Source organism: Nyctibius grandis, chromosome 7 (genome assembly GCF_013368605.1).
Source record: "Nyctibius grandis isolate bNycGra1 chromosome 7, bNycGra1.pri, whole genome shotgun sequence".
Taxonomy (NCBI): Eukaryota; Metazoa; Chordata; class Aves; order Nyctibiiformes; family Nyctibiidae; genus Nyctibius; species Nyctibius grandis.
The window spans coordinates 8,594,745-8,612,276 of record NC_090664.1 but is presented as its reverse complement, the minus strand read 5'-3'; the positions used below and the strand labels follow the sequence as shown (position 1 = coordinate 8,612,276).

Below are 17,532 nucleotides of genomic sequence, written 5' to 3'. Positions count from 1 at the left end.
GCCGGGCCCGGCCTGACCCCCCCGCCCCGCCGCGGCACCGCCCCTGCGCAGGGACGGGCGGAAGTGCCGGGGCCGCGGGAGGCGAAGCGGAAGAGCTGCGTTGGCGAAGGGGAAGGATGGGGAAAGAAAAACGCACCTGTGCAATGTTAATTTATATACAAAGGCTTTATTTTTTTTAAAAAAATGGCTGGAGTATGAGAACAGTCCTGCTGTAGACATACAACACAGAGAGGCTCAGGAGTAAGCAGCATGCAGCAGGGATCGTGTCCCCCCACGCAGGGAGGGGCAGAAAACCCCACCTGCATGGAAATAGTCCAGAAACAGCCACACAAGACAGACAGGTGCTCCAGCGAACGCTTGTAAACCCGGAAGATGGCAGTAACAACAACAAAAAAAGAGGTCCACAGGAGACAACAGCATTGTGGTCCAAGACAAACCCTGGTCAGTCTCATCTCCAGGCTGCCAGTAATCATTGTGAGGTTACTTTGCCTAAGGAATAAAAAACCTCCTCAGTTTAAGATCAGTTTTTTTACTTGTATACTCCACATCAAAGTTCAAGTGGAAACAAAGCTGCAGGGTGAGGCAACTTCACAATTCATAGATAAGTAGGCGGAAAGTCTTCCTTCCCTCAGCCAAATACTGAAGCAAGGCACTAGAGATCCTGCCCTTTACCTGACACACCTGGCAAAGGTGGTATTGTACAAAGTAGCCAAAAATAGAATGATGGTATTACTGACAGTTAAAAAAAAAACCTAAACACAGAAGTGTTTGATACTGGTATATAAACCAATGTTTTGTGTTCCACTAATAAAAGTTTGTTATTTGCATTTAAACAAACTTATGCTATACTCCTAAAATATTCTGCATGTTTTCAGATCTTGTTACTTAACATTTCTAACTTTTGTTTGACAAGAAAATGGTTGCAAAATACTTTGAAAGTATTTCCTACAATGCTAATATAGAAGTCTGCTGTAAGTTTACACTGGAGAAAAAAAATGTTTAAAAAGGATTTAATTTCAGTGAGAAAGAAAAGAATACAAAGCCAAAAGATACTTATAGTACTATTTACAAGTCTATTACTAAATTCACATTTGAGCTTTACTGAACAAACTTCAATATGAAAATTATTTTTAAGCAACCCATAAGTATTAATAGTTAATAAATTTGACAAATTAATTTTAACCCAGTAAAAACACACTACGTTTAGCTAAAAAAAAAAAAAAAAAATCACAAAGAAATTGGGCTTTTAAGAATTTGGCTCTGGTAGAAAATGTAGCATTTCAGAAGAGGTAGGAACCTCAATAAAAGCACAAAAAGAAACAAAAATCCAGGTGTGTTCCCAGTGAGAAAACTTTTCCTTGGCAAGGTTCAAAAGTTTCAAGGAAGTATTTTCCAGCACCTATACAAAATCAGTTTTTGATAAATTATAGGAAGGTGTTAATGTGTCATTGAAAGCTGCCCACTTAGCTGGAGTAAAAATCGTCACTAAAAGTTATTACCAGCAAAAAAATCCAGGAACTAAAATACTCGATTATTCTGGGACCACAGCAAAAGTCAAGTTTGACAACTGGCTTTTGCTTATTCTGTAGCCTTTAAAAACATGGCTCTGCAGTTTTATTTGTGTCATCATAGCTGATCATGATGTCTACATATATCATATTTTTTTGATTCTTTCAAAAAAGCGTTTTCAACTCGTAGTTTTTCAGTTTCCTGTAAAACAGAAAAAACATGGGTGTTAAGGAAATGATACTCCCTTCTTCCATATTTCTAAATAAGTGGTATCTACACTTGTTCAAGTGTTTTATATGCTATGCACTTGAGGAAATAAAATGAGGTGATTCTTGTCTGGGGCCTGTGAGGAGACAGACCAGCCATGACCTAACACAACTGCATAAAATCGGAGGTATCTATCACTCTCCAACAGAAGAGCAAGAACTTCAGTTTTCATTCTCAAAGCTCAGCTCTCTATGTCAGGCCATGACTTCAGCTGCATTCTACTCTGCAACTTACCTCAGTAAGCTTAGCATGATCTTTCTTCAGTTTCACAAGATACTGAATCTTCTGGTTTAGGTTTTGGTGACCAAGTAATTTCCCGTTCTCCTCAGCAAGAGTGTCAACTTGCTTCCTCAGCAAGTCCATTTCCTGTAATTAATAAATACATTGTGTACCTCTTAACTGTAGCCCCTCCTCCTCTTTTCAGAAGAAATAGCGTCTTTAGAACTATTAATGTACTAACATTTAAGTTTGTTGTAACATATGATGCAAGAGTTGGTTCATTCAGGAAATATGTATTTGTCTTATGTCTCCTTATGCCTCTAAAGGGCAAAAGCACCATTTGATTTGTGTTATGAATTGCCAGTGATTTCTGGACCTAGAGTTCCACTAGCGCAGGAAACAGCATTACAAATATTAAAGTGCAAGACCAAACATTTTCAGAGGCAGTCTTTGATTGCTAATTAATTCAGCATATTGTCCAATTAGCAACAGCTCTACCTCTGCTGAATAAGATTCTACTGTAAAGACAACAAAAAAATTATACATATAGAACCTTTCCGATTCTGTCTCTCTCTTCATATGTTTCCTCCAATTTTGATCTAATTTCTTCTTTTTCATGAAATGCTTTCAGCTCCAAAGCTCTTGTTCGTTCCATCTCCAGAGTAATTTCAAGACAAGTATTCTCTTTGATTTTGAGGATATTTTTGGTCTCTTCTAATCTGCCAATATGAAAGAATCATATAATATTAAAAAACAACATAAATGGCATACAACTGAATTAGTAAGTAATCCTTGGACATGTAGGCAGCCTCTTCTAAAAATACCCTTTTAAGACAATTTATTTTCCCTAGAACTCAGTGCTAACAGAAGGAAGAATTACATTCTGCTTCACAGGTCTTGAGTTTGATACAATCTTTTAACTAGTCGGTGTTTTGGAGTTGCTCTTCTTTTTGGGAAGTATGCTGTTTCCATACAAGTCCACTCATGAAAGAAAACAGAAGCTTCACCTACAAGAATTCATTTAAGGCATGTAAATTTGCCAGATGAACTCTGCTGCTCTTCAAATTTCCCCTAAATTGCTTGTTTGTATATGGCTTTTCCCCAATAGCCTTGTTGCTCAGAAACATCTCTGAATAGCTCGGAGATGGTCTGAGCTTGTTTGGCCTGGTAACAGAAGCACCACCACTTTGGATAGATGTCTGCTGAAAGTGTTTTAATTCTATCAGGCTCACAGAATATTAAACCATGCCATCAAATTTAGCAGCCTGTCTACTAATTATATGAACTTTAGTAATTGTGCATGTCTATTCAAATATTGCATAAATTAAAATATTTTCATCATCAGTTTTGTTTCACTGAAGCCTGGTGTTTAAGACCTACTGTACGAAAAGAGCATTCACTTGCTGCATTTGTCAAGACATTTTCTTGATGACAAATCCTTTTCTTCCTCTTTGTACATTATTTGTTTGTATGAGACATTGTAGCACTGTTATAAAGCATATTTCAGAGACCATACGGGTGTGAAAAACCAATGCATCAAATAGCAGAATAACCCCTAATCAAGACTAGGGTTTTATAAATTACTTTTGAAATGACCACATGCATAAAAACTATCTTCATCCTTTAAAGAAGTTAACTTACATAAAAAGCATTCCATTAAATGTAAATAACTCAAGTATTAGGAGATTTGGCCACTATGAATCCTGAAGCAATCCAGATTAGGAAAAAAAAAATAACAGGAGCAACATTTTCAAACTAATTTTTATCTACTAATTTAGTATTTTACTTCTTGACTACTATCCATCCAAGGCACAAAACACTTGAATTTCGAGGACTACTTGCACAACAGTGCAAACACAATGTAGGAAGCCTCTAACAATAAACAATTTTCATTACTCGAGCTCAAGTGCAAAAAAAAACCCAAATAGCATAAAAAAGCAAAGAATTAAATATTTTATAATTTTAAACTTAATCTAAGATATTAATAAAGAAATGAACAGTATTTCAATTTAATTTGAAAAGGAATGTGCTTAGAATTCACTGCATATAAAAGAATTCAAAACAATTTTAAACAATTCAAAATGTCCCTTCCAATTTAAGTTTTTCTATGGTTCTACCTATTTCAGAGTATTTTCCTGATATAATGCTACCCTTTTAGAAAATGTAGCAATAGGTGCTACTACCACCTACTGATGAGAAAGAGTAAAAACTCAATGTGTCTTGCAGAAGTGTAAGCAACATTTCCAAATTACATATTTTATAGTTTCAGATCTTGGACTTCTATGGCTTAAATACACCTTTTTGGTATTAATGAGTTTAATGTAAGTCTCTGGTTCAATGAACAATATTTAAACTTACTCTGCTTTCATTTTCAGCACCTCCTCCATGGCTTTATTCTGTAAAAGTTCAAAAGTATTAGTTACATTCTGATGTTTAATATACATATATTTAAAATTATTTGTCACTTAACTGATGCTACATATCTCATTCCAGATCCTACCAAAATCATCCTACTGCCCAGTAACTCACATCTCTAATATTCACTATAAATTAATCTCTCTGCTGTATGCACGTATTTCCAATTTCATGCCAGCACAAATGACTCACAGCAATATCTCTGCCCATTCATACACAGCTGAGCTCTAACAGGGGGTTCTTCTGTCTGGGAGAACCATGGCAACCTCTGCTGTGACATTAACTTCCCTTTGGCAGAGCCTTGACATTAGCAAGTGACACTTTCTTCACTTTCCAACTCTGTGGAGATGAGTCAGATTGAGTGATCTGAGTCTGGTTTTGCTTATTGTGCGATCTGACACCCAGTTCATTGGTGTTAGACCAAGAAAGAAACCTTAAGAGCTAAGTATCAGGCTCTGTCTGTTAGAATTCACTAGAAATCAGTGTTTGTTTCACTGCCATGAAATAGAAGAAAACATGTTAATACTTCACAGCAGGGATACAGCAACAGACATGAGAAGGGTAACATACCTTGGCAAGTCGTTCTTTGGCAATCTCCTCCTCTTTCCCTTTGAGGTACTCAACATCAGGATGTTTCTGATCACTAGGAAATTAAAGAATTAGGAAAGTTTCTCACAAACAGAGGAAATCAGTTGCAAAAACAACATCTTATCCAGATTAAACCAGTAAATGTGTGTAACTGTCTTGAAACATGTTCGTATTCAGAATACTGAGCATCATGAAAGAACTCTGGAAGGGTTTAAACTTTTCTGTTTCAAGAACATCACATTTTCCTTCGTTTGAGTATAAAGAAACTAATGTTTTAATGAAAATTTAAAATGTAGTAACTATACAACTGTATGTTAGACAGCTTTGGGACTGAGGTAAATGTTTTAGTAGTTCATGATGCTCACATGCATATATACTGCAGAAAGCAACTCCTTCCTACAAGATCATTGCTCAGTGGTCTTGCCAAGTTAAGAAGGTAAAAGATTTTTGTGTTCAGAAGACTTGTAAGCTTTTTATTTTGTTAGTTCTTAATAAGCATGATATTGGATGGAAGTAAGCAAACACCATAAAATTAAAATAACCCCCGAACCAACACACCATTGGGACCACTTCATTCTTGTAGACTACCATGAGGGAAAAACTTCATTGATTAACATTTATTGTAATTTGATGCAATTTTAAAAGATTGTTATTTTCAGTAATTTAAAATATTTGTCACCATACCTAGCTAGGGTGATTTATTTTTCATATCTGGTATAAAAAGCCTCAGTCTGAGAGAGTAAGTGTGTGTATGTGTGCATGGTTTTTTTTTTTGTTAATGTTAATTAAATGCCAGCTTAAAGAGTCTAACAACTTCTGAGAACCAAAATAAAAATCATATATTTTCCTTGTTAAATTTTGGTACCACCCACTTCCAAAAACCAGCCAAATTCATCCAGCTTATAAATAGTTGGACAAAACTGCAGCACACTTTGTTCACTTATTCTCGGTGATACTTACACAAACTTTAAAACCTCCAAGTTTAGAATCATTGTTTATGCTTGAGCCTTTCAAATTCTAGTACTGGTCAGCCTGTACCAGCTCTCAAGTCATGAACTGAGCCTGCTCCAGCTTAGCATTACAGAGGTGAAGGCTAACCTTTTCTCTACAGCTTGTTCCTCCCTGCCCTAACACTAAATACCAAGAGCACAGGCACTTGGTCTCATGTTGTATTCTCAAACATCCTCCAATGCAGTCCAAGATATCCTCACATCATGTGTGATGCCAATGATCAAATCATCTCACTCTCTAACACTGGGCAACACAAAAGATAACTACTACCTGCTCCTATCAGTTGTTCCCATAATATACAAGGCATGTGTCTTTTGTGAATATCCCCACCTGAGATATCTAAACCTCATTTTTCAGAGAGCATGCTATATACTATTAGCCTTCAGTCTATTCAGACCACAACTCCTAACAACTAACAGCAGCTGGGAATTGTTAATGCTTATCCAAATTATATCCCAAGGTCCCAAGTCTGAAATCCAGCAAAGGAGGAACATAAAAGTAATGGTTTTCTGTGAAAAATTAGGTCCAAGTAACCTACTCCATAAATTGTGTGAAAAACAAAGCCACAGAATCCAGTTTTCCATGGCAAGGTAACCACTTCTTGTTTTTCTGTGATTCCCATTTCAATTCACAACACACTTTCAAATGTCTGCTGCAAACTAAGCAGAAGCCCATAGAGACATCATCATCCAGTATCCCACCCGAACTGTCCCATCTTGTGCACAGAATGTTTTCCTCAAATGAATCCCTTTATAAGTGAAGATTGCTGTATAATACATATAATGCAAGGACAAATTGGAGTTGCAGACACCTGCAATTATAGCATCTTCTAACTGGAATACTTAATTTTGCAAATTTAATAGTGTTCTTTTACATTAAACACTTATCTTACCAAAAAGTCAGTTCTAAAACTGACAACACTGATACTTCATTGAATAGAGATAGAAGTTCTGGAAAATATTTTTTGATACATTTAATGGGCAAAAAAAGATTAAAATCCTATCTAGCATTAAGTTACTGTTTACTAAATTGCCCCTTAAAAATGAATTGTCATTAAGTAAACACCAACAGAATTATTTGTTGCCAGTTAAGATTTCTTTTCCCAAGATGTAAACCAGCAGATTATTTAATTCCTTAAAAAACTGAAAACAAAGAAAAAAAACCAAAAAAAGGTAAGCCACAAACCAAAATATTTTCTGTCCAAAACTAAGCTGTACAGGTTACAATTTGAACCAAACCTCCCGATATCCCCCATCTGAGGTATACAGCAGCGTACCATCTTTTCAGAGGAAGTTCATTCCTCACCCTCAAAAACACAAGATGGAGAAGTGGATCCATTTATGTCTATGTTAAAACTTGTGTTGAATTCATTTGGACATTTCCTATCTACTGGTTCCATAACTGCACAAGTGATGCAGCACTATATCACACACAGCAGTGGCTATGCGTGTAATTACTTTACGTTCCATTTCCTTTATAAGACTTTGTTGTATTTAAGAATTTGTGATTTAAAGGCAATAAAGTTTAACAAGCCAGTAAACAACTTTCATAGAAAAGGCCGAGTCAATCTCTAATTATATGAACAATATGTAAGATTGTATTTCAAATGAAAACTGTAAATTTGTTTATCTTAATTGCTTCAAGTTAAGACAGGCTTTTCTTGTTTTATTTTACTTTACCTGTTCTTGCTTAGTCGCTGAGCTTCTACAAGGCTCTGTAAATTCCTGTTGTTCTCCACCAATATCTGCATTTCCAGACGCAAGTTCTCCAACTCATTTAATTGTTCCTAAGCAAGTGAAATCAGAAACATTTTATTTGAACACCAAATTGCAATTCCCATTTTCATTTCCAGTTGAACATGGTTTCGAGTAAAACAGAAGACAAAACTATTTCTCAGAAAACAAACACAGTTCTCTGGCAAAGATCTGCATCACCCTTCCATTCACATTAGAAACTTGATTTAGAATAAGTCAGAACAGTTTCATCAGCAAAAATGATGCTACCATTTGATATTCATGAACATGAAACAACTCAGTCCTAGAGATATATGGACACCTCAAGCAAGTTGCCACCATTTGTTACCAGCCTAGGTAAAGAGAAGACCAAGAACTGCCTTCCTGCTTTAATGGACAGACTACTAAGCAGAGCTCACTAGAAACCTGATCTCTGTATTCTGTCTTATTTTAACCTTACAAATTGCCTGCAAAGATTAACTCATAGTACCTTCAGCCTTAGAATTTCATCATTTTTAGCTCGTCGTTCTTCATTCAGTTCATGGACAAGGTGCTCCAGATTTATTGCAGAAGCCCTCCGATCAGCTATTTCTTGCTCATGAGTTTCCAAGAGCTTTGCCAAATTCACATCAAAATTAGGGGGAGTTTTTGGACACTGGCAAGTTAAAAGAAACAAAACCCACAAACTATTAGTAAAGAACTGTTCCCCCTATGTATTGGTTACATGTTTTAATACTTAATTGGAGACATATGTTAATAAATTCCTGGCAGACAAATCATCAATAATACATTTAAGTTACAAACAAGGTAAATGGGATTTGAACATTCTCAATACATTGTCATTTCTGGTCCCAGCCTGAAGCCATGCTATAAAGTTTATTAGTCCTTTTCTATGAGTTTTAACAGTCATTACAATGAAAGTGTTGCTCTCACAAATGCCATACCTGAGGAAATATTACTGAAGATGAGTCCACAAAGCAATCTATTTGCTTCATTTTTAGTTCATATTCATTCTTCCTCTTCTCCAGTTCTTCTGTCATTTTGTCCAACTATTAGAGACCCCAATTAGAATTAAGTTATCTTATAATACACACAAAATAGCAAAGAAAACAATAGCCAGATCTCTGTTTTGAGCAAGCTTAAGTATACCATGTTATTTTAGATTACTTTAGACTTCACTTTCATAATTTTTTTTCTATATTTACCTAATAACTGTTAATCATTCAATAGTTGCATGTAACAAGCATTTCTGAAAGCATCTATACACTCTATACTGTGTAGTTAATCTGAATTTTATTCTTATTGTTGGTATTTGATTTTTTTTGCCTTGCTAACACAATCTACCTTTCAAAGGGCTTGCTAGCACAGAAAAGCTATTATGAACTTTGTTGGCAAACATTACCAGTCAAAACATGATTTGATACAAACTAAGATTTTACTGGTATAGATTTAATCTGTTTCCTCAAAGAGAATATGCTAACATGACAAAAGGACTCTTCTTTCCAAAATGACTTACCCTTATTAGAGTTCTGCCAACACAAATATATTAGTTAGCACTATGACAGTTGTGACAACTAAAGCTAAAATTTGGACAAAGGCGTAACATAGCTATTTGGTCTGCAAAAGCTCCAAATCACACTCAGACTGCAGAATTCAGAGCTCAACAGTTATGTCCATTACATAATGATATAGTTAGTGAATAAGCATTAAACAGAGGAAAAAGTAATCTCCTAGGTTACACTGCTTATAACCTCAGGTTGCTCTGTTATTATAGGTACTGATAATTTTACTCTGCTTTCAGAGTAAAGCATTTTCATGATCTCTAGACACCATTTCCAAAGTATTTAAAAGTTATCTAGCCTTTGTTCAGAAGCTTTTGAACTACTACTTAGCTTTTACAGGAAGGAGCATTGCTCTTCAGCAAGAGTACTGCATACAAGATGCTCTAAAATTAGAAGTAAAACCTTTTCCAGAAGCTACCATTAACCACAGCTCCCTCCCAAGGAGAAGAATAATTTCCTTGTTTTACCTGTTCCCTGAGTTCCTGGATTAGAGCTTCTTTCTTTGTTATGTCTTCCTGTGCACACTGAAGCAGTGAATCATGTTTTTTAGAGGCCTCTGTCAGTCTTATCAGCTGATCAGTGGTATGATGCAAGTCTTCACAGAGAAGGTCTCTCTATTTTAAGTCATTGGGTGAGTAAAGAAAGAAATGTTATTTCTGTAACGCAGTTGTTTCAAGATGTTTTGTCATTGTTGCTAAGATTGCTAACAGCTACAAGCATCTTCCTTTTCCCTCCACTTTTTCATCATGAATTGTAGTAGCAAGCATTCATCTAGAAATTTCTTATTTTACTATGTTTTCTGTATCAATTGTCTTGGTTGCAGAACAAATATTAGAAGTTTCCTACAGTATAGTTACAGTTAGATACTTGTGGGAGATATTTGGAATCAACCACTGTTATAAAGTATAATATATACCTAAAAAGAGATACAATTCTTTAAAGAAGAAACCAGAAAATAATGTTTAGATTTTAATCCATGCTGAACTAGTGATTACAGTGTTTATAGTGCACTGCTATTATGTAGATACCTCTGGATTTATTCTAGGATCTAGACTCCCACCCTATCTGATAGGGCATCATAGCTACACAAGGTGTGTTACCCTAGAAGGAGAAACAGTACTTAGTATTTTAAATGCCACATTGGATTAGTTCTTGTCCAGACAAGAAAGCATGAAGGAAATTAGTAACTGATGTAGAAAATCAAAGGAGAAACACAATTTTATCAGGAGCCAGCTACACTCAAGGATAACAGTGTAGTAAGAATTGTTACCACAGTTTAAAAAAACCACCAAAACCAGAGGGTGATCCATTTGGCAGGCAACTTAGTCTAGAATTCCAGAACGTCAAATTTAGATATGATCATTAATGAAGATAGGCTGTTTATTAAACATAGTGGAAACCTATTTAAGAATGGTTTTTGAGAAGCACACACTACTCTGAAAGACTTTGTTGGTGCTATATGATTGGACTAAGCATATGTAATATGACAGATGATCTTGTAGAAATTACTTGTAAGGAAAGGCTGGTGGCTTTGACTGATGGACATGTTCACCAAAATAACAGTGAGAGCAGTAACAGGAAGGACAAAGCTACAATTTTAAAAAGCAAAACCGCAGCTGATCAGCCATGCATCCTAGATCTGTTTCCAGCAGATGGAGCTTTTAGTTAAAATTATAAGTAAAGAAAAGATGTTACTAAATATAGTAGCAGTGGGGGAAGAGATAATATTAAGCATAATATATTCTTCTACGTATTTTAATTTCTCAGCTGCATTATCTAATGTTGCCATTAAATTCAGCTGATGACTCCTTAGTGGCCTTAACAAAATTAAACCAGGCTTCTAGCATAGGTTTTCATGAAGTAGCTCATAAAATATTTATGTCAAGTAATGTGATAATTTAACAGAATTTGTCAGGTATCATGAAAAATTCCTTTAAGAACAGCTTAACTACCTTTAGCTTGAACTAAAATGAGGTTAAGTTTTACATAAGTATTTTAAGCAAAACCACATCCAGTTGGTATGTTGAACAAATAATCATAATATACCAACTTTAATGTTTTTACCTCAATGTTATCAGCTATTTGTCTTCTCTCCAATGCTTCCCTCAGTTCTTCAATCTTCTTTTCCTGATCCTGTATGATTCCTTTGCTTTCTTCTTTGGCAGCCAGAACAAGATTATACTTGCACTATGAAAAGGATTCAGTTAAGTTTTAGAATTTTTTAGGAAAACACGTTATAAAAGAAAGTTGGCAAACATGATACAAATAAATGTATATCTAAAATCTTATGATGACAACTGCAGACGTTTAAAATCTCAGTGTCAATGACTAAAATCAGAATGATCTATCATACTTGCTAAACTGTATAAACTATGTTATTAGAAATGAAAACAATGGAAAAAGATTATTGATTTAATACGTATTAGCCACCACTATACATATTGGCCACTAAGACCATTATTGAAAAAAAACAGATAACCATATGTAGAAATCTGTCTTATCAACATTTTGTCTGTAGGACCTTTTGAATTCATAGTTCATATATAGTATCTAAAGCATTCTGTGGGTTGCTCTATCAGTTTGCAAATCAGACCTATTTTAATAAAAAGGATGCATCATATTTATTCATAGTTATTCAAATACATAGGTTTAGTTCTTTATACTTATGTTTTCAGATGTAGAACATAGTAATATCAGTAACAAAAATTCATTCCCTCAAAAATGAATTTACAACTCTGCTTCAATTGTTGAGGTCTTAAATTGCCAATTTCTGAGAAAATCTAAATGTGACTGTCAGCTGAGTGTAGTTTACAGGACGTGAATAGGTCCCTTTAGAGACACTGCTCTTTACCCACCACGTGGAAAGAGTTCAGTTTTCAAGACAGCCTTAGGCATAAAATGTTCAGAAGATTTCAACATGTCACAACAAAGAAGTTTCCTTCTAAAATGCTACAGCAAGTTACTGCTGTTTGAGATGCATGATAAGACATGTCATTGCTTTCCATTTCTGAAAAACTTCCATGTCCTTCAAAATGACAGAACATACATTTATATCCTCGAGCTCTCTTGTCAGCCCATCTATGGTCTCAGTTTTATGATTAATTGAAGACCTCAGCTCCTGGATCTGTCTCATCAAGTCAGTTACAACTTCCTGCAACATAAAAAAGTTAATTCTGATCAAATATAGATAATATATATATAATGTATTACTGGACTTTCTTTGGTGTATAATTTGTCAATTCCAAATTTCAAACAGCCATTTGAAAATGAGGCCTCAATATGCATATGTAAAGCAGTAACAGGAAATTTGTTGTTAAATCATTGGCTTTTGTTCTAAGCACTTGGATAAAGAATTAAATAACCTGCTGTGTTCATTAGAAGACTAACCCTCTGATATAGTCTCAGGCTGTAATTGGTTTCTAATAGGAGAATACAAGTACTATATATAGTTTAAAGTTACATTTGTTTGAAATGGAAGAAGGCACATTCAAGAAACACCACTGCCCTGACAATACCAGATTCTTCTGACCTTATACATGTCAAATTTTTGGTTTTAGCATGGAAAAAGCAAGACTTATCAATGCACCATGCTGGGTACTAAACACACTATGTGATTTCTTATGCCTGTTTTACATACAGCATAAATGCCTGTACTATAGGAACTTTTGCTATTTAAGCTTTCAGAACACTAGAGCAGTCTTTTCATGTAAAAGTGCTTTGATTTTATTAATAAAGATACCCACAGTCACATTCTTACATCACCTTTCTTACCTTTTCTATTAGCCCATTATGACATGACACTGACTGGAAGGCCCTATGAATCATCAGGGGAATTATGCATCGTTTATGCATTGAATGTTTTGTCCAGTAGACAGCTTGATTTTTTTTTTGTTTAACCTTCAGTTATCTTGTTTTCCCTGAATGAATACCAGTTTCCTACTATACTGCAAACTCCATGCTAGTAAAAGACAGGATTTATTTTACATAGTTACACAGCCAGGATTGCCTAGAATCACAGAATTACTAAGTATCATAGAAAGGCTCTGGGCATTCAACTCTCCTACAGAACACAGTTACCCACAAAACTGGGTATCAGTAACAGAAATAAGCCCAAACCTTATCTGCATCATTTGTCTTCTTCAGAGAAACAATAATCTCCTCAGCAGCAGCCAGCTCCTGTTGCAGTTTCTGCAGTTTTGCTTCCTAGAAGAAATAATAATTGTGAAGGAGAGACTTAATTACTTTTGAAGTATGTTTTGTAAAGCACAAAGCCATGAAAAAAAAAAAAGGAAGGAACTAAGTTGTTTATTTCACCAGAAAAATTAAGCAGTAGCTTAACAAAACAATCTGAAACTTGAGAACTCTACATTTATTTTGCTGGTAATCTACAGAACAGTCAGTTCACCAATAAAACTGCTATTAATGCACAAGGAAATCTATGAACACATATTTAGTCATTCAGTTCTGCTGTTGTACCTGCTGCTCACACTGTGTCACCATTTCAGAGGATGGTTTCTCCACCTGTGCTTTTCCAAGTACTTTCAAGAGCTCCCTGGAGAAGAAAACATATTTCTAGTGAGAAATATAATCAGAAGATAAAAGAGCTTTAACAAGAATCAAGTCATGGAAGTTTAATCTTATTTGCACTTAATTTTTTTTTTAAGAGTTCTTTAACTATCACCTTCTCGGTACTATACAAAAGACTAATAGTTTAGTTACTAGCCATACACTACTATCAGTAGTGGAACTTTATCTTTGATATGAAAAACTATACTTGTAATGCAATTACATTTGTCATGTTAATTGAATACTTTAAAATGAAGTCAGATAAAATAAAAAAGCCCATTATATAATTATCTCCACCCAGCTGGGGAAAAACACCTCTACAGACAGAATCCCCTCAGAAAGCAAAACCTAGCATACAACAAAACCAATGAAGTCAGATGAAAATAAACCCCAACACTAATTAAAACTCACTTTGAATTGTTTTCTTTGTCTTCTTGTAATTGTAATGTTAGTTTTTCGTTATGTTCTTTTTCTGTTTTCAAGAGTTTCAAAAGGTTCTAGAATATGAAAATATATGTTGTTGTAACACATTACACTATCAGGTCTTTAGAATAATTTAAACCAAAATAAAAATCTAAATGAACTCCTAAGATGACTGAAAACAAAAACCCCACAAAACCTGAAATGGAAACAAAGATCTTTGAACTTGTCCAGGACAAAGATAAAAGTAAACTCTTACTTATATTAAGCAGTCATCTCTTTTCACCTGCCATTGATAATTATTTCATGTAGCTATAATGTTCCTCAATATCCAAGGCTTTAAAGTAAGACATTAGGATTTTCAGCTGTAGATTAATTTGGGGGGATTTTTCAAATTCTAACCAGCAGTACAAGATACTAGACTATAAGGAATTTAAAATAGTAATTTTCAATCTGTCAGTATTCCTTTAAACACTACAAATGAAAACTTATAGCAAACTTGCTGAGCAGGCACAGCATACACTGCAGAAAAGCAGGCAAAATCATTTGCAAAAGCCCTTGAGCAACCTTACTGCTGTTTTGCAGTGACTGCAGTCTGACAGGCTTTCAAGGACAGCATCAACTAAATTGCACCACAAAAAGGCATAGATCATTTTAACAAGATCACATCCACTATGAAAATTTTTAAGAAACTGCTTGGAAAGATAGAATAAGTAAGCTAGTCTTAGCTAGCACTGACATGAAAGGTCACCATCATTTCAATGTCAGGATTCTTTTCCAAAGCAGTTTCTTATTCCTTTACTAATTAACTCATCTCCCTCAACATTTCTTCCAGAGCAGTTTCTTCAGCCGAAAACTTCATCTTGCTACTGGATATTTCTTGTAGCCTGCAGCTGCAAAAATCTTGCACTAAGTTTTAAAAAAATTTCTGTGTACGTCTTCCAAATGAGACCACCAGGAAACCTATGGAAACTGTGGAATCTATTATCAATGATACAATAATAGGAATTAAACGATCTGGCTATAACTGTATAATAAAATCCTTTAAAAGCCTTGACTGTCTTACACAAAGCTCAGTTTTCATTGCTTCTCCTTCTTGTTTTCTGTCCTCAAGTTGTTGCTTCAGTTGATCCGTCTCAAACTTCGCTACTTCCTGCAAATTGTCATAGTCATCCTGCAGGCTTGCTTTTTCTTCAAGAATCTTTTCGTGTTCTAGCCTTTATAGAAAAAAATCCAACAAACCCACCCACAGTATTAAGATAAGGGTTTGTTTCATTATAAAAATACTCCAATCAATTGTATTTTCAGATAATACACAGAGTACAGTTATTTTAGAAAGAAGTGACTGACATAAATGATAACTTTTTTTTTTTTACTCAGAAACCTCAAATTTATGAAGGGCACAGGAAACTTAAGTGCATTGGCAGAGAAGGCAGAGTACTCTTTCTGAACCCTAGAAATAATTTACTACTTACAAAATTCTAAGGAAATCCAGTCACTGTCTTGAAAATGGCATTCACTAATTTAAAAAAAAAAAATAATTTTTTAGCCAGTTGTTGGACAAAAGACTCCGCTAGAATGATCCTGAGTACCTACCTCTGCTTAGTTGATATCTGGGTTATTTATCCCATATAAGATCTTTATATATTCTTGGCAAGTCTAGGTTATTTCCCTCTAAATTGTTGCCCTGGAAACTTATTTCATTTGATCTTTCACAAAAGTAGAAAGCAAAGAGGGGTAAAAGAGCTGCTACACAAGTGTTATGAATCATGTTATTAATGGAGAGCCTATAGAAAGAACACCCTCCAAAAAGTCAGTACTGCTATAACAAAGAGCACCAGTGAAACCACATTTAATTTCAGTTCCAGGTTTCCAGTCTCACAATGCATCACTCAAAAAATTACTTCAGCTAAGACATAACCCACTATAATACGATAACATAGTTAAGCTTTCCAGTATAAAAAACCCACAACCCATCAAAAACAAAAATCCACAACAATAAAACCCAACATAACTAAGTTGCACTGATGATTAAAAACCTCACTGATTTTCATCTCCCAATAATAATGGCAATTATTGAATACAACGTAGTAAGCTTTCCAGGTCAAAGTTCAGTTTATTTTTATGGTTTCTTTCTGCTTGTATTTTTAGAGCAGCATCATTATGTTGCCTGCTTCATGTGACCAGACTGAGAAGTAAGTTAAATTTTAAGACTGAATTGGAAAAAAAAAACAAGCCCAAACAAACTCTGCCTCTTCAGTTACTTAACTTTTGGAGATCAATAAGCTTACAGGTATATCCTACTTCACGGGAAAAATGCTATAGCAAACTAAAATTAAGGAAGCCTAATTTTATTTTCTTTCTGCTAATTTCACCATGTTCCCCCTCATGGCTCTGAAGCAGGCATGGAAAGAATTGAGCAAAAAAAACAATCAAAGGACATAAACACAAAATAATAACTTTAAATATGAGATGTAAAGTGCAAGTTCACATGCAGAAAAGAACAACTAAATCACTGGATGCATCCAGAAGGGAGGTTAGGCATTTTACCAAGCTGCCAACATACCTGACGCTGTCCAGCTGGAACTGTATGTCCATATGTCTACCAGAAAGCTGACTCATTTCTTTCTCTTGCTTTTCCCTAAAGGCGCTATATTCCAATTTTACAGCAGACAGCTCCTTGTCTGCAGACTGCAGGACAATGCGCAGGTCACAGACTTCACTTTTTAATACTGTCAAAAAACAAATATTGTACATGTCATTTGGAAAACTGTACTAGATACAGCACATGTAACACTACAGAACGTCCTGGGAAAGTCTCACAGATCTTTACACGTTTACAGTGGAATTGACCTTGAAGGTCACACACAACAAGGGTTTGTAAATGGAAAAGGTCAATGAAACAGTGACTTTTAGGAACTAAAGAGTACAGGCAGAATCAAAAACATTCCAGATGATATCACTGCATTTCCATAGACCGATAGAGGATTTTCCCTTTTTTTTTAGTTAATATTTTCTTCATAAAATACTGTATCCTGTACTACCTTCACATTCAGAGTGAACAGAGACCATTTTTCAGTATTGTATACTGTGCAAGACTGGGCAGAGAAAAACTATTCTGCAAGTATTAAAGATTTTTTCCTTTAAAAAAAGATTTTAAAAAAATCAAACCAATATAACTTTAACATTTTAAACCCAAAGAGCTACCCAGCACGTGCTATTGCGGCTTCAAAACATTAAGA

General features: G+C 35.0%; 1 protein-coding gene across 1 annotated transcript in view; it reads right to left on the bottom strand.

Annotated features, from left to right (window-relative positions):
* Positions 1-1,626: 1,626 nt before the first annotated feature.
* Positions 1,627-17,532, bottom strand: part of KIF15 (kinesin family member 15) — a 35,542-nt gene continuing 19,636 nt past the window's right edge. The window contains exons 20-35 of the mRNA XM_068405145.1: positions 16,857-17,022; positions 15,357-15,507; positions 14,282-14,367; positions 13,781-13,856; positions 13,421-13,507; positions 12,351-12,455; positions 11,369-11,491; positions 9,772-9,918; positions 8,687-8,791; positions 8,233-8,397; positions 7,689-7,795; positions 4,981-5,053; positions 4,354-4,391; positions 2,549-2,714; positions 2,011-2,142; positions 1,627-1,710 (exon numbers count right to left, since the gene is read on the bottom strand). Of these exons, the coding sequence (XP_068261246.1) occupies positions 1,627-1,710; positions 2,011-2,142; positions 2,549-2,714; positions 4,354-4,391; positions 4,981-5,053; positions 7,689-7,795; positions 8,233-8,397; positions 8,687-8,791; positions 9,772-9,918; positions 11,369-11,491; positions 12,351-12,455; positions 13,421-13,507; positions 13,781-13,856; positions 14,282-14,367; positions 15,357-15,507; positions 16,857-17,022 (1,811 nt within the window). The remainder of the gene's footprint in view (positions 1,711-2,010; positions 2,143-2,548; positions 2,715-4,353; positions 4,392-4,980; positions 5,054-7,688; positions 7,796-8,232; positions 8,398-8,686; positions 8,792-9,771; positions 9,919-11,368; positions 11,492-12,350; positions 12,456-13,420; positions 13,508-13,780; positions 13,857-14,281; positions 14,368-15,356; positions 15,508-16,856; positions 17,023-17,532) is intronic.